Source organism: Diceros bicornis, chromosome 20, assembly GCF_020826845.1.
Source record: "Diceros bicornis minor isolate mBicDic1 chromosome 20, mDicBic1.mat.cur, whole genome shotgun sequence".
NCBI lineage: Eukaryota > Metazoa > Chordata > Mammalia > Perissodactyla > Rhinocerotidae > Diceros > Diceros bicornis.
This window is the reverse complement of record NC_080759.1, coordinates 31,952,052-31,970,108: the sequence shown is the minus strand read 5'-3', so window position 1 is coordinate 31,970,108 and position 18,057 is coordinate 31,952,052. Positions and strand designations below refer to the sequence as shown.

The 18,057-nt window shown below is 36.1% G+C and overlaps 1 protein-coding gene across 1 annotated transcript in view; it reads right to left on the bottom strand.

Moving 5' to 3' along the window:
* Window positions 1-2,226: 2,226 nt before the first annotated feature.
* NUP155 (nucleoporin 155) overlaps window positions 2,227-18,057 on the bottom strand; it is a 60,820-nt gene continuing 44,989 nt past the window's right edge. The window contains exons 24-35 of the mRNA XM_058564209.1: window positions 17,613-17,751; window positions 16,773-16,908; window positions 14,452-14,605; window positions 14,138-14,242; window positions 13,277-13,431; window positions 9,978-10,107; window positions 8,960-9,073; window positions 8,111-8,231; window positions 7,551-7,661; window positions 5,012-5,148; window positions 3,057-3,163; window positions 2,227-2,429 (exon numbers count right to left, since the gene is read on the bottom strand). Coding sequence (XP_058420192.1) covers window positions 2,291-2,429; window positions 3,057-3,163; window positions 5,012-5,148; window positions 7,551-7,661; window positions 8,111-8,231; window positions 8,960-9,073; window positions 9,978-10,107; window positions 13,277-13,431; window positions 14,138-14,242; window positions 14,452-14,605; window positions 16,773-16,908; window positions 17,613-17,751 — 1,548 coding nt within the window. The 3' untranslated portion in view covers window positions 2,227-2,290. The remainder of the gene's footprint in view (window positions 2,430-3,056; window positions 3,164-5,011; window positions 5,149-7,550; window positions 7,662-8,110; window positions 8,232-8,959; window positions 9,074-9,977; window positions 10,108-13,276; window positions 13,432-14,137; window positions 14,243-14,451; window positions 14,606-16,772; window positions 16,909-17,612; window positions 17,752-18,057) is intronic.

Below are 18,057 nucleotides of genomic sequence, written 5' to 3'. Positions count from 1 at the left end.
TAAAACATAAAAGTGGAGGGAGTTTATGTGGTTAGCAGAGAGGTGTTCAACCAACAGTCACTAGTAAGTCGGGTATGATATAACTAAAGAAACGTTAAACATACAACACATGCATTTCAGGGTCAATATACCTTGCACTGTTACTGAAAATATATTTTTCTCTTCTTTCCTAACTGTTTTGCCATACTAAAATGATCTACCTAAAACATAAATACGTCACAACCAAGATGTTTGGTGACTCCTCACTGCCGACAATGAATGTTTCATAAACTGTTCTACTTGTTATTCATCGCCCATATATGTTTAATAGTCACTATAAAGAAATAATGTGTTGAATGAACAACAAGTACAAAGTATACTAATGCAGGGGATACATGTGCTAAAACAACGCTATTTCAAGTTTGTTCCACTGACCACCAGTATCAGCATCTCATTGGAGGTGGAACTCAATATTTGTTTTAACAGGTTATCCAGGTGATTCTTATGAATGTTAAAGTTTTAGAAACATTGTTCTAGAGGGCTAAAAAGGAGGGGACCTAATTTCTTTTCTCTTAAGGGATTTCACCCTCCAAAGGGTATTAAAAACATCTGGTGTGTGGCTAGAATTCTTAAACCCTCTCAAAAGGTGCTATGTGAATGAAAGGAACAGGTTCGGATTTCTGACTCCTACAGACCATTTAGTCACGCCAGCCTACAGCCCTTTTGAACGATGTAGCTTCAGTATTGTGAGTTGAGTATATTTAACATATACAATCATGCGTCGCTTAACGGTGGGGATACGTTTTGAGAAATGTATTGTTAGGTGATTTCGTGGCTGTGGGAACATAATAGAATGTACTCACACAAACCTAGATGGTAAAGCCTAATACTACTATCTAGGCTATATGTTACTAATCTTATGAGACCACTGTCATATATGGTCCATGACAGTCTATTACTGTGCTTGTGTGTAAATGTGCTTAAAACAAAAACATATATATATATAGTAGAACTGGAGTCACAGCTAAATTATAGCATTTTAGCCAAATTTTCATTTTAAGTTGACATGACAGAATTTTAAATTTATAGAATTAACAATGTGTAGCATATATTCATTTTACATATTCAAAAACTAAACTTAAGGAATTGAAAAACTAAAAAATATGAGAGGTAATGATAGCTAATGAGTGATATTTTGACATAAAAGATGAGAGGAAAGGAGTTCATGTTCTTGCCTTTTTGTTAGTCCTAGTCATTCTCACTCTTCTCCTCCCTCATTGTTGCCATGACTTCGGGGCACTTGGTTTAGTTACTCCAATTTTGTTAAAGACTAAAAACTACGTTACTAACTATTTTGCTTTATATATTGCGTCTTGGGTAAAACTTGTGTGTTATGTTTATTGATGGGGAGGGAGGAGAAGGAATCAGATAGGGAGCCAATCCACAAACTAGTTGAATCCTCTAATGCAGTGGTTCTCAAACTTAACATGTACTAGAATGCCCTGGCGGGCTTGGTAAAACACAGAGTGCTGGGCCTCATCCCAAAGTTTTGGATTTAGTACGTCTGGGATTGGTCCTGAGGATCTAATTTCTATCAAATTCCCAGATGATGCTCATGTGCTGGTTTGGTGCACACACTTTGAGAACTATTGCTCTAATGGAATCACTAGTCACAAGGCCAAAGAAGAGCTGGGTAGACACTAAGGGAAAACAGTATCTCCCTGAATAAGTTTTCAGGACATAAAACATTAGTTACAGGTTTATCACCTGCTCAAACAACAACCAGGTATATATTAATCTTCAAGGATTATAAGTGACAAAATTGCAGGAAATTTCTTTCCAAGGATGAACCCAAAACCTAAATAATTTTTTAAAAGAGACGGAGTTTGTTTGCCTATTTAAGGACTGTTGTAGAATCCAGTATTATGGGAATGGACCTGCTCCGCTAGCCTATTTAAGTTTTAATATCAATATCCTTGGATAAACTTGGAAATGAATACAAATAAATTCACAATTTCTGCCTGCAGTAAAATTCAAAATAAAAGTTTCTAAATATTTTTTATCCTTGTGTTAAGACCATAAATAATCTTATTTCATTTGTTTTTTAACCTGATTATTAAAAAACAAAATATTAGTAGTAAAAAAGAATTCACCTGACAAATGCACTATTTGTAGATACTAACCACTTATTAAAAACACATTTCTATTAAAATTGTTCTTAATTTCTTAGATTTAGAGCACCTGACATCTGGACCCAGCTGAGCTTTTATTTTACAGATCAAAATGCACAGATGAAAATACATTACAATAATTAATGAAGCCGTTCTAGTTTAGCCTGAAGAGATTTAAAATTCCCTGTGATGGCTTGCACTGCTACTGAAGAGCTCATAGATTGGAGCTCAACCAGATAACCACAAACAGCATCCAGGCAGAGATTTGTAAATCTTCTCCTGCAAAGGAAAAGACACCTGATCAACTGTCTATACATTTAAAATCATTTCCTCCTACAGAGCTTCCCTCCAACTTGTACTAATCTTACTTATAGTCCCACAGCACAGCAAAGATCATGTGACTAAGTAAATAACAAATAAATGAAAACAGAAGGAGGCTCAGGGGGTTGGTGGATTACCAGATAACCACCATTTTCCCTTTGAAGATTATTATAATGAGAAGGAGGTAGTAAGGGAAGACTCTTTAAATTAATATTATTTACATTCTTTTGGCCTTTTCAAACAAACATACCTTAAAATGGCCAATAATATCACAGAGGCATAATTGAACTGTTCTAGGTCACTAATTTAAAGCAAAAGTAATTCAGAAATAATTCATAAATTATATCCTTTCACTTGTAGAAAGGATTCAGGACAAGGGTTGAAAAACGGAAAAGACTCTCACCTTTCATACATGCTGACTGATATCATTCAAATAGCTATTGCTAATATACACAAGAGCTTCAATCTCCTATACTTCCTTATAATCTCCATGTCTTTCCCTATTCTCTCCAAATTTGTTACCCAGATATTTAGTAGAAGCATTTAACAGCCTTTGCTATAATACAATATCTCATTCATAGTTACCTCTCATAATTTAAAACTTGGCTAGGATTCTCAACATATCTTGTCAATAGTACATGTATACAATCCAAAAGGTGCAGTGGCTTCTTCATTCTGTTCCAGAATGGATCCTATAAAGAAAATATTCATCATGAGTTGGAAGGCAAACTGTGTCAACTGACTTTTCAACCATTTATATTAGTTAAAACAGTCATTAGAGTCCAAGGCAAAATTTACTGATTTTAAAACAAGCATTCAATATTATGTGGTAATAACTTATGTATCTGGTTATGGTTAATATTTTTTTAATTGACATAATAGTTTATAACATTGTGAAATTTTAGTTGTACATTATTGTTTGTCAGTCACCATACAAATATGTCCCTTCACCCCTGTGCCCAGCCCCCAGCTCCCTTCCCCCTGGTAACCACCAAACTGTTCTCTCTGTCCATGTGTTAGTTTATCTTCCACATATGAGTGAAATCATATGTGTTTATTCTTCTCTGGCTTATTTCTCTTAACATAATATTCTTTTTCTAATTTTTTTTAATTGATGTCATAGTAGTTTATAACATTGTGAAATTTTAGTTGTACATTATTGTTTGTCAGGTTATGGTTAATACTTAAAACAACATTGAAAAATGCATTGTGATGTTATTTAGGAAGAAAATGATTTATCAATTGACTTTGTAGAGAATGTGAATTTCCTGCTTAGGAATCTGAGGTAAAAGAAAAAATCCAACTCTTCCTAGTGCTTGTGACACCACTCTTACTTTGCACCTATGCAGACGTAGTCTGATGTTGTAAATAAGAGACTAAACTAGCAGTCCAAGAATCTTAATTCTAGTTCTGGCTTCACCAGTGACTAGCCATATGACTTGAGCAGGTTATTTAACACCTCTGCCCTTGTCCGATGTAGCAGAAGATGGGGATACTACTACTTGCTCATTTCCATCAGAGGCTCATTGTGAGGCTTAAATGAGATACACAAGGGCCTTGTAAAGCACTGCATGAATGTTTTGTAATTTTATTTATTTATTTATTTCCCCCCCCAAAGCCCCAGTAGATAGTTGTATGTCATAGCTGCACATCCTTCTAGTTGCTGTATGTGGGACGCGGCCTCGGCATGGCCGGAGAAGTGGTGCGTCGGTGCACGCCCAGGATCCGAACCCGGGCCACCAGCAGCGGAGCGCAAGCACTTAACTGCTAAGCCACGGGGCCGGCCCACTGCATGAATGTTTTGATGATGCCACTATAAAAGACCCAATCTAGATTAACAAGGTTTTATTTGGATCTTTCAGGATAAAAATTACAAAATATATAGTCTGATAAGGTTCAATATAGTAAGAAAGTTTTTTTTTTTTTTTTTTGTGAGGAAGATCAGCCATGAGCTAACATCCATGCCAATCCTCCTGTTTTTGCTGAGGAAGACTGGCCCTGAACTAACATTTGTGCCCATCTTCCTCCACTTTATATGGGATGCCACCACAGCATGGCCTGACAAGTGATGTGTCAGTGCGCACCTGGGATCTGAACCCGTTCGGCCAGCAGCAGAGCACGTGCACTTAACTGCTACGCCACGGGGCCAGCCCCATGGTGAGAAAGATCTTTAAGCACCAATATTTTAGATGAGGTTACAATAAATAAATATACTGTTATTTTGTTCTTTTAAAGTAAATGATGATTCTAATGTGATGTGTTTAGCCTATTCCAACAAGAGTAAAGCATATATAATTATCATGTTCAGTAATATTAAAAAATATTTGATTTTTATCATAATACAGAGCAAAGCAACTCTCATGATTAGTTTTAAAAGTCTGAATTATGATAATTTCTGATACTCAACCAATGAAGCAAATTTCTGATGCAACTGTATTAGATGACAAGCTAATTATAAACATGCAATCAAAATATTCCAGTCCTCTATCTAGAACAAGTTAGTTAACTTTAACTAAATTTTATTTTATTTTTTTCCTTACCCGTGACTTGAACAAGTGATCATATACTTCCAGTAGTCTAGGTAATGGCACTCCAATTTCATTCATTGTCTGTATTACAAAGCCCACATCCCAGTTCAAAGTACAAACTTGCTGCTCTAAGAACTGCACAATAAAATCTGGGAAGAGAAAAGGATAAAAAATTAGGACTGTTAACTCTTTTCTTCCCCAGCTTTATTGAGATATATTTGACATATAATACTGTGTAAGTTTAAGGGGTACAATGTGATGATTTGATACATATATATTGAGAAATGTTTACCACAATAAGGTTAGTTAACACATCCTTCACCTCATATAATTACTATTTTTCTGTTGCTGTTGTAGGATTGTTAACCCTTGATACTGAAAATTAGGCCGTATTCATAACTGAGCAGTTTCTAGGGGGGGATCTTTTAAGAAACAATTTTCAAAAAAATTTTTTCATAAAAATAAGACATACCAGATAATCGGCAAATCTATAGAGACAGAAAGATTAATGGTTGCTTAGTGCTGGAGGGTGGGAAGGAGTGGGGTGTGACTACTAATAGGTACACGGTTTCTTTTTGGGATGATGAAAACGGTCTAAATTTAATTGTGGTGATGGTTGCACAACTCTGTGAAAATGCTAAAACCATTGACTTATAGACTTTAAAGCTATTAGGAAAAAAACCACATTTTAGTGAATTTGGAAAATACAGAAAGGTACAAGGAAATAGAGACCATTCATAATCTCACTATTGGAGAGGACCCACTGATAATTTCTTTAATATTTTGATATATTATATCCTCAATTTAACAGCTTTTCAGAAAAGAAAGGCTACTGCATCCTGATTTTAGATATATTAAATATGTTTTTAAATGCTGCATACCACCTATATTGAAGTTATTTATTTTGATGGTTCTAACTGTGGCCCCATTTTCACTTTTTACTAGCTGTCATATCATAAATAAGATAATAACAGTAACAACCAAATTCATATTTATGATACCTGATATCTGAGACTGACCAATGTAAACATCCATGGGCAAGAAGAATCACTGAAAAAGCTGCCACTGAACCTGCATCTCCCCTAGAATTTACCAGATAAACATTGTGGGCAGGTAGTAAAAATTCTAAAAACCCTAAACTTGTTCTAGTTTGAAGTGCCCTGGAGCTTGTTTCCCACTGAAAGACTGATAGAAAAAGGAAGGCCTCTTCTACCCTAAATTTCATTGGGGTCAAAAATTAAAAAGCTAAGTCAAAGCAGAAATACCCTCAAAAAGGACTGTGTATACTGTGGCCTTTTTATTGTTAAAATTGTCATGTTTCACATACTTTTAAAATATATTTATATTTGCTCTTTATTTTTCTGATCAATGAAATGGCATGGCAGTTTTTAACACTCTACTTACAAGAAATAAAGATATGATTATAATGGTTTTATTTCTTACCCTATCCAGGAAATAAATCCTAATCAGAGATGGCCTATAAACAGGTTTGTATACTTATTTTTAAAAAACAATTTAATGTTATGTTATGAGCATTTTCATGTTTCTCAACATTTTTCAAAAACACAAAGTGCTTAACATTCTACTTTATGGGTGTATTTATGTTGATTCTATTGTTTTACATCTAAAGAAAATATTATAGGTTGGCAAATGGTTCATAATAATTAGAGTCACCTACATAACAATTATAGTCAGCATACTTGGTTAAGAAAAGGGTTCAAGGGGCCGGCCCTGTGGCTTAGCGGTTAAGTGCGCGCGTTCCGCTACTGGCGGCCCAGGTTCTGATCCTGGGCGCGCACTGACACACCGCTTGTCTGGTCATGCTGAGGCGGCGTCCCACATACAGCAACTAGAAGGATGTGCAACTATGACATACAACTACTGACGCACCCCTTGTCCGGCCATGCTGAGGTGGTGTCCCACATACAGCAACTAGAAGGATGTGCAACTATGACATACAACTATCTACTGGGGCTTTGGGGAGAATAAGGGGAAAAAAAAAAAGCAGGAAGATTGGCAAGATGTTAGCTTAGAGCTGGTCTTCCTCAGCAAAAAGAGAGGATTAGCATGGATGTTAGCTCAGGGCTGATCTTCCTCACAAAAAAAAAAAAAAAAAGGGGGTTCAAAACTTACATTTTTAGCACAACTACTTGCTATGTTAGAAAAAAATACGCTCTCAATATAATAGGGAACAGCTGAATCAATCACAGATCACCCACGCACAAAAACACCAGCCATTTTTCTTTTCTTTTCACAAGCTTGTATAGAGTTACCAACAATATAATCACTATGGTCTGATAGTCAGCACTATCCCAAGATAGACATATAAACTTGGACGGCCAGTCAAAAAAAGTTTCACACCCAACTATTCATAAACAAATTCTGCTATTCTTTGGAGGTCAGTCTTTCTGGAGAGGTAGAATTTAACTGCTGAGCTAAATAGCAACAAAGAAATGATTTCACTCTAGAAATCATTATTTTTCCATGTCAATGAAGAAAACCATCAAAACAAAACAAAAAAACCATGACAGCACCTAGGGTTGCTGCTTACCTAACGGAAAGAAGCGAGGTGTGCCAGCATAAATTTTGCCAAGGAGCACAATCTTGAGACTAAGAGCATGCATTCTATCTGAGGAGCTCAATGTCACACTTTCGTTCAATTCTGTAAGAGACATGTCATTGGAAATCCAAATTATTTTTAATGTGAAATGTTTAAATTGGCTATTTTATTCTGTTTCAAGGTACGAAATACCCTAGAACTGATATTCACATTAATAGCATGAGCAGATTCTCTGCTTCTGTTAGTGTCTGATATACCCTCTTGTCTTACCAGGGCACTAGTTATGAGACTGTGAGGGAATTATCTCAGTCTCCTTTACTAAGCAGTATATACCACAAAAATGACACTCCAAGAGCCCTCTCCAATACTCACTGGGATCATCCTCTAAAGGACCACCCTCCACCACATCCAGGTACCCTCCACTTACCCTCTACCTAATTAGGTATATACAATTTTCATGAGCCCTGGATATATGAGCCACTAGCAGTTTGCATTCCTCTACCAAGTCACTAAATACTGGATGCTAAATAGACCTACAAGCAAACACTTACCTTTCTCTATGATATCTTGCCAAAGTGTCTGCACCAATATAGGGTCTGAATAACCAGCACAATGAATTATCGCAAGTTTACACTCTGCAAGTTTAAATGGGTCAGCAAATTCCCCATAAAGCTGTGGGAGAAAATGCCAACATTATACATCCAATCTGAGGTCAGCATTCAGAAATTAATAGTGAAACACTCCTTGAAAGTTTACAACAATCAAAGATTTTATCTAAACTTTCCAAAATATGATATAAAGATATGATGATGTGTTGCTGGTCATAACTCCAGATTAAAAGTGGTGAATGAATGGTAAAAACATTCAAATAGATTTCAGTATGTGTGCCTTTTTTTTCCTTGGCTGGGAGATGTTGCAATGACATTTCTTTTAGAATTAGTGTTGTCTAAACTAGGGTCTGAAGAATTATGGACATACTGACAAATCTCAGGGTGCTTAAGGATACTGGAGCCATGTCCAAGAATAACTGAAGAAGGAACTGCTCAGAGGATACAGAGAGGGAGATGCTAGGAAAGTTAAGCAAAGATATGTTACTTTTACAAGACAAGCAGCAAGGCCATAAAATAGCTGGCATGAGTTTTAACAAAGCCCATGTGAGGCTGATAGATTCTTGATAGTTACTGGCCTGGAAAGAGCAACTCAGTTCTTTCTAAGAGTCAGATACCACAGCAGTGATTTGTCAGCCCAGTGACATTCTGCCAATGATGGCTTATCTTATTTTGTGGAGGTAGGTTAATCTTTTCCATGAAATAAACAGTAAAATGCAAAAGAAATAAGGAATTTGTAGATATTAGCTGAGTGCCTGACTGCTATAGGAATTTCACTTGCTTTTTTATTACCTTAGTTATGTCCATTAGCTCAGAATCCAGCTGAGAAATTGCATCCTGTACAGAAGAATGATGGGAATATTGTCTTTGTAGTGTCTCTTGTATCTGAAGTTGGATCCTAGCAACCTAGTTTGGATAGAAAAAAAGGAAGTCTTAAGTCCTCTATGATAATTCAACAGGTACTTAAAGGAATGACTCCTAGCATTTGACCTTAAGTTTGTTAAAATAAAAATAATGTATAAATAAAGACTTCTATCATAATAGACTAGCAACTCTTCATCACAACACAAAAGACTGCACAGGAAGTGGACTGTGGCAGAGTCTCTGCTGCCTACCAGTACCTGTTCCTCTCATGACTGCAGCCAGACAAATGGCTAGAGTATACTTCCCAGACTCCTTTGCAGAGAGGTATGGCCATAAGACGAAGTTCTCGTCAAAGGAATGAAGTAGAAATAAAGTATGTCACTTCAGGGCTGAGGGTTTTAACAGAGTGAATGTGCTTCTTACATACTCTTTTTTTCCCTTCTTCCCTCTGACCGAAGAAAAAGATAAGGGAATGGCAGAGCCAGAAAATACAACTTGGATCCCTAAATCTACCAAGTGGAAGAAAGCCACCTGCCAATCAGGAACACCCACTCTGGATTTTGGACCATGACACATTTTTGGGTCTCTTAGTTAAGGCAGTTTAGCCTACTCTACTTCATACATCTACTTACTAGCTTCCAGAATAAATGGTGAATGTGATATAATTTGCTTTGTGTCAGAACAGCTGGAAGAAACCTTTGGAAATGTCCTAGAGAAAACTTTTAAATTATAGCAATAGCCTATGACCCAAGTACTGTATCCTTAAATCTTTTAAAAGATTTATATCTAAATATGAAAATAAATAATAAATATAGGCAGAAGTAAGTAGAATTAATAACACTGACTATTATAATAGACCTGTTATTTACTAGTGGAAGAAGAGAAAGTGGAATAATATGTGGCTACTACTCAGTGTGGACAAAGCTTAAGTATCTTTAGCACTTACTTCCATTTTTTCTTCTAATTCATGAAGGAATTCACCATCTGCAGCTATTGATGAAATGGCAGTGGAACTTTTGGCACTAAGAATGGCTCGAGCAATGTACTCTAGTCGCTGCTGAAGTGAAATTTCTGTGCTGGGGGGAAAAACCCTTATTTTTATTTATATGAATTCTTAGGAATCCAAGATACAAATACATCACTTTATAATGCCCTATTTTATACCAAATGAACATAAAAGGCCATTTGAAACTTGCAAAAATTATTAGAGGATTTCTAATAAAAGACATCCATAATTTAAGGCAACAAAAAAAGAAATACTTATGTTTATGTCCAAAAAAGTAACTTCCTATTTTAAAACTTTAGTTCAAGATATTAAAATTTGGATTCTTCTAAAATTAAATTAAGGAAAACATTCTTTATTGCTCCTCATATTCTTCACTTCTCTGCCTTACTGTGGCCGATACCACATTTCATCTTTCATACAACTAGAGTGACCACTTAAAAACATAAACCAGATGTCACATGCTTTCTTAAAATCCTCCAATTGCCTTCACCTATTCCTCCAACCTCATCTCCTTCCACTTGCTCCTTTTTTTTGGTGAGGAAGACTGGCCCTGAGCTAACGTCTGTGTCAATCTTCCTCTATTTTGTATGTGGGATGCTGCCACAGTATGGCTTGATGAGCAGTGTGTAGGTCTGTGACCGGGATCTGAACCCAGGAACCCTGGGCTGCTGAGGCAGAGCGTGAGAACCTAACCACTACACCACCAGGCAGGCCCCCTACTTGCTCCCTTATTCACTATCTCCAATCTCACTGGCTTTCTTTTTTGTACCCCCAAAATGATAAACTTCTATCTGATGCAATGCCTCTGCATAGATTATTGTTCCTGTGCTTGGACCACTTTTCCTCCATTTCTTTACATAGTTGCCTATCTTGTCATTTGAGACTCAATTTTAATGAAAATTTCTCTGAGACCTTCTCTGACCACTCCTATCTAAAGCAGCTCCCCACTCCCCTAGGCACTTTCTACTATATAATCCTATTTTTATTGTATTTACAGAACCTGAACTTGTTTAGTTGTCTATGGTCTTTACCCACTAGAATGGGAGTTCCTTGGTAGCAGGGATGGCGTCTATTTGGTTCACACTCCTCCCTGCATGCCTTGAACATCACTCGTGCTCAAAATCTATTTGCTGGCGGACTGACAAAGTGTCAGAAAGCCCCAAGCACATACCCATCTCACGGTTGCCAGCTTTAGTTCTTTCGAATCCCCTAACTCTATCAGACCTGGCTCTGACATTATAAAGTACCTTGGCATTAAAACAGACTCATTTAGTTGTTGGCAACCTCTTAGATCAACCAGTATTAAATTAACTTTTCATATCCCAATTAATTCTAATCTGAATCAGGAAAAAATTGGCTTTCTTTTACTTTCAGAGAAGGTCTGTCTTAGACTGTTCTTCTGTATAGCTACGGCTCCTATATTTTTTCCCTTCCAAAAAGAAACCAAAAGAAAAAAGAATTAACTCCTTTCTCTCTTCTACCTTTCACAGTATAGGTGTGTATGACAATTAATTAGCACTGACCATCTCTTAAGGTTATACATAAAGAACACTTTATGATCTTTAAGAGTCCTGTTTCTAAGAGGGCTTTCCTTTCTTTTCCTCTTATCTCTAAAAAAACTCACTTGAACCAAACATTTTAAAAGTGAGTAACATTTCCAAATTATTTAAAATAGAATATTCTATACTGTCAATTTATTTGGTGCAGCCTACAGATGCAAAAAAAAAAAAAAAAGTAGTGAGAAAGAGAGTAACACAGTAGTTGGAAAAGCATTTTACTGTGGAAAGAGATGGTAAGCTGAGAGCTAGAGCGGATGTACTACAGGGTATCTCACATGAGGAGGAAATTATGTTATATACGTGAGTGTGTGAAGTAAATACGGATAATAGGTGTTTGTAAAAGTCAGAGAATTTCTGAATATTTTTTAACAAGAACTTAATAATTATTATAATAAGGAAAAAGGTCAATAAACATTAAACAAAGCACAATTAAGAGCCACTCATTTTTGAGCAATAAACAGCATGATAAAAATGGATTATAAAGATTCGATGGTAATGGTATCTAGGACTAACTATCTAAGATGAATGACGAGGGTAATCCAGAAATGAGATACTGAAGGCCTGAATGAGGGCACAGTCTATATGTACCTCCAGCAGAGTACAGTATGTAAAAGGCACACAAACACTGGATAAAAGAATGAATTACAAAACTTTAACATATAGAGCTACAGTGAATTAAATATTTAATAATGCTATCAATTCTTAATTATATAAACTATGAATTAACCAAGGCCTTTACTAAAACTGCCTTTTAGGCCTTCACTAGCTTAAATTCCTTTCCTTTCCTTTTTAAACCAAAGACAAAGAAATTAAAGTGAATTATATATATGTCATCTTCTGTATGTGAGGGGAACTTATAAAAATCAAGTGACTATTATGACCAAACAGGGCAAGAAGACCAAAAAAGCCTTGGGTCTACATATGCAATTAACACACCTGCATCACTACGCATGTACACCTACACCTACACACACACACACACACACACGTACACACTTGCTATTAGCCGTATCTGGAATCTTTAAGTGACCATTCTGATTAACTTGGTTTAACAACAGCTTTGCCTCAACAGCCTCCTCTTCCTGACTTAAGTGCTCTCCAGCTTTTAGAAATAGCATTTCTATTGTTTTGGCAAAGAAAGTAACAAATGAAAATAAAGGGTCAAGTTAACGATCTGTTCAAGATTTTATTAAATTGTCTTTTGATATGATAATCTAACTAGAAATTTTATTGCTTTCTTTAACAGGATTCTTAATAATCCCCTATACATGCTCTAAGACCTTTTCAGTAATTTAAACCAATGTCAGAGTAGAGGAAATTAGCCTGGAATTAGTAAAACATTTAAAATTATAAAGCCTTGGAGTAGTTTTTGTCCTTTTACGTAAAAATAGTAATTAATTGCTGTTAGTAAGCAAGAATCTAAAGACATACTTTAAAGAAAATGATTTAGAAGACAGTTTGAACAGAGAGGGTCTTAGGTATTCTTTTAGTACCTCCTACACATTAAAAACAAAACAAACAGAAAAAGAAAAAACTGTAAACTTCAGGTAAATCCAAGTAAAAGCATAAAATTCTACATATAAAAGCATAAAATTCTATGTATAACCTGAATGAGGTTTTATTTAATTTTTGAAATCTGGATGAACTATCACTCTTCACAGTGGGAATATTATGCCATACCTATGCATGTCAGCCAATTTGGACAGGACACGAGCAGCGTTACTAAAACTTCTGTTCTTCTCATAATACCTCCAGAGTAAATCCATATAATGGACTTTGTTTTGATCAACTTTGGCCATTCGGACTAGATGTGGCTCCAGAAATGGAGAGGCAATCTGGAAATTGTACAGTTACTCAGAAACATTTTCTGACCACCTACTTCCTCTTTACGTAGTAAACATAATAGTTTTAAGACAACTACAGGTGTGCCTTGTTTTATGAATACATAAACAAAATTATAATCCAACAACAGATAAAAAAGAGGGCAATTTTTCTCATTATAAATGTTTTTTGTTTTACCACAGTTAATGAGAGTTCCTATCATAGTTGCATTAAGCTGATAAAAATAATTTATTATAATCCAATTACAAATCTTTTAATAAACTTTGAGAACACAGCTAAACACAGATTTAGATTCCTAAAATCTGAACTCAAAGGCATCCCCAAAATTATCAAACGCCACGTCTTTATTTTACAAACTGAGGAACCCTGGGACTTAGGATAGTGCAAGGACATGTGTGAAGCCACATAGTGACTTAACAGCAGAGCTAAGACAAAGTTCAGGTCTCCTAATTCATATTCCAGTGATCTCCACCCCACAATATAAATAATCCCAATCAGCTTCTAAATAACAAGAAAATTAGAGCAATGGCCTACTTTGCCTACTAGGAAGAGATACTGTATTACTTTGCTTTACACTAACACTTACAGTAGGTACAGGATGAGAAACAACTTCCTATAGCTATCTATGTGCTTAACCCACCGAGTTATGCTAATTAAAAATATAAATTAACAATATTGGAATAAAAAAAAATTTTTTACCTGCAGCAGCTTATCTGCAAGGTCAGCTTGTATTAGCCAATTATAAAGGGCAATACTAAAGAGCTCATCTTTGGATCGTTGTGACAATTTAAGCATCTGTTCAAACTAAAATAAAGAAAACAGTAAAGATTAGTACAGTTAAAGGCTCTGTTGTCACGATCTTTAGCCTTATAAACTCCTGATAAGAAATCAAGAATCCTTAAATGATAAGTTCTAAGAGCTACGACTTTTTCCAAGATGATTATGCTACCACTAACACAAAGAGCTTCTAAACACAGTGTATTTTCAGAATGAAAATATGCTATGTCCCTTACATGATGTCCTGCTTCTTCATTACTCAGCATATTGGGATCAGATGACAATACTGGAGGCCCAGGTTTTTTGGGTACACTGGGAGACTGAGGAGCAGCCTTACTTTGATTTACCAGTTCTTGAAGTGTATCTGTAATACACTTGTAACTGTTTAATCTGAAAAAGAATGGAAAATGAGCAATTACATTATTTAATTAGACAGCAATTGATTTATCTTATCTAATTGAAATACACACAAGACTGAAGACTATTTTGGAGAATACACACACACACACACACACACACACACACACACACACATTTGGTATCAAAAATAATACAAATCATATACTTTTTCAATAGGCTGGAGAAGCATTTGGTTCAACATAAAAAAGTAAGTTATAAAAATGAATGTATTAACAAAAACATGTCTTATATAGGTGATATATTTCCTTTATGGCCATACACTTTTGTCTTTAACAGTCTCAACCAAATTGTGAACATTCCAAAATAATCCTTTAGTGATGTCAGCATGATGGCAGAGCGAGTGGTTCCCTGTGTCTCTCCCCTCTAAGATACAACTAAATGGACATCCAATAACCAATAGAGGATTCCTTATACAACACAACAGGATGCCTGAGAGATCCATGCAGCTATACGTCTGAAGGTGGGTGTAGGGGACCCTGGGAAGCAGCAGAACTAAAGGAGAAGGCCCCCACCGCCAGTGGCAGCAATCCACAACTCGGATCCTCACGCACCGCTGGCAGGACTGGTAGTGAAGACCCATGGGAGAACGCTTTGGGAGTGGTAGCCTGGCCTGGAGGAGCACCCACCCTGCTGCAGCAGCCCCACCCATGGGAACACTCCCCATCAAGTGGCCGTGGCTTAGCCCACATGAAGGCACCCCACCCCTGAGAGTGCAACCTGCTGAGCAGCTGTGGTCAGCCTGCAGGAATGCAGAGTGAGAGACAGAGAATTCAAAATAGTTGTCATTAGGAAACTCAACAAGTTACAAGCAAACACAGAAAGATAGTTCAGTAAGCCCAGGAATAAAATTAATGAACAGAAGGAATACTTCAAAGAGATTGAAGCCCCTAAAAAACACTATACAGAAATCCTAGATATGAAGAACACAATTAATGAGATAAAAAATAATGTAGAAGCCAGAAAAAACAGAGCAGACCTTATGGAGCAGAGAATAAGTGACCCAGAAGATAGAAATCTAGAAATGCTTCAGGTGGAAGAGGAAAGAGAACTAACATTTAAAAAAAATGGAGAAATTCTTCGAGAAATATCTTACTCAATTAGGAAAAGTACCACAAGGATCATAGGTATCCCAGAGGGAGAAGAGAGGGAGAAAGGAGCAGAAACTTTGTTCAAAGAAATAATAGCTGAGAACTTTCCAAACCTTGGGAAGGAACTGGACTTTCATGAGAACATGAAGCCAACAGAACTCCTAATTATAGCAATGCAAAAGACTTTCTCCAAGGCATATAACAGTAAAACAGGCAAAAGTCAATGACAAAGAAGAAATATTAAGGGCAGCAAGACAGAAGAAAATAACCTGCAAAGAAAACCCCTATCAGGCTTTCAGCAGATTTCTCAGCAGAAACCTTACAGGCTAGGAGAGAATGGAATGATACATTCAAAATACTGAAAGACAAAAACTGCCAGGCAAGAATACTCTATCCAGCAAAATTATCCTTCAGATACGATGGAGAAATAAAAGCTTTCCTAGACAAAAATAATCCTTTAAAATAAAATACTAATCTTCACCCAGAACCAGAAATGGGGGCCAGGGAGGCAGTTTTGTTATCTCATTTAAATAAGTTATCTCATTTAAAACTGACATTAACAGGGGCTGGCCCTGTGGTGTAGTGGTTAAGTTCAGCACATTCTGCTTTGGTGGACTGGGTTCACAGGTTTGATCTTGGGTGGGGACCTACACCACTCATCAGCCATGCTGTGGCAGCGACCCACATACAAAATAGAAGACGATCAGCACAGGTGTTAGCTCAGGGCGAATATTCTTCAGCAAAAATAAACAAACAAATAAATAAATAAAATTGACATTAATCAAGTCTCAGAAAAACCACAGAGGCGAGTTCAAAAATGCTGATAAGACCCTAAGAATTTTCACCAGACTAAAATTTTATCCCTAGGCTAAGAATTATAATCCTGATTGAGCCCTTTGATAAAACAAGACATTTTTAAGTGAAAGTATGATTTAATTTCATAAGAGTTGTATTTGATATATTATTTTCCTAATACTATCAATCAAACTTTACACAAAGAAAAGTCTGTATCCATAAAGTTGAAAATCTGCTAAGGTGATAAAACTCACCTTTCTTGGAAAGCCTGAAGTCCCACGAGGTCTTCTTCTGGCTCTCCATGTTTATAGAAATGAAGTCCAAGACCCTGAGGATCTTTTTTCTCTGCAGCAGTAAGAGAGAGCTCCACCACACCCTCATAAAAACGCACTAATGGAAAATAAAAAGGACAAAGAGTTAAGGCTTATTATTAAGCTGGATTCATTTTTCCTTAGCTGGCTTATAAAAATACTGATCAAGGTTATTATGTTTCTACTGTATATTAGTCACCCTGTCGACAATATCTATTTCTGATGGGCCTACCAAAGAACAAAGTCCCAACATACCTAAAAGGCAGCTATTAAATATATTTTCTTCATTGGGAAAAAATTTTCATATTTAAAATAACAAAAAGTAGGGTTTCAGCTCCTTGACAGAAAAAAATAAATCCTGAAATTCAAAACAATATCTGTGCTAACAGTTACTACTTTTCCATTGTGTTAGATATGATTTAAAGTAATTTTAAAGCAAGCAGATAATATTTTAAAAATTAGTTAAAAGAATTTAAAGCATCTGAAAAATAAATGTGACCCAGAAAGCAATCTAATACAGTAGTAGTTTAACTGGACAAGGACTGAAACTCCAATGTTAAAAAGTTACCTATTTCAAGATATAAAAAGAGCATTACAGCTTTTACAGGGGCCAGCGCAGTCATCAAACACTAAAACACAAGGCACGAATTTCCTCTGTCATGCACTGAAGTTGAAGGAATATTTGCCTCTGGGAAGAAGCTCTTCATCACTACCTTGTTTTATTCACATAGTCATTTGTCCCCTGAGGTAAGCAAAAGGTATGAAGAACATTTTGTTTCTCACCTTGTCTGTACTGAGCACAAACATTGGATAGGTCCACCTGATGGCTGATTTTTTGATACTCCTTTAATGATTCCCTTAACATTCTCTCCTTTTCAATTTTATTTTGAACTTGTCGGGAACGCTGAAGGAGCTCATTTGCCTAGCAGTAGAGATGATAGAAAGGTAAAAAGATATAAAATCAAGCACACAGATGATGCTGTCAACATAAGTTTTGGTCTATGTCTAAATTTACATCTGGTTTATTATCATCAAAAATAAAAACAACTCTACAAACTTACTTCTTAATTTTAGGCAGAAAAGTTTTTGCCAAAAAATCCTAGCTATTCTTAACTCCTCTCACAAATACATTAAGCAAGATAGCTTTGACTGGTAAATCTCTTGCCTAATCAATACATTATTGGTCAGCAGGCAGTCCGTGGGACACTGATTTTTTAAGTTATTTCCA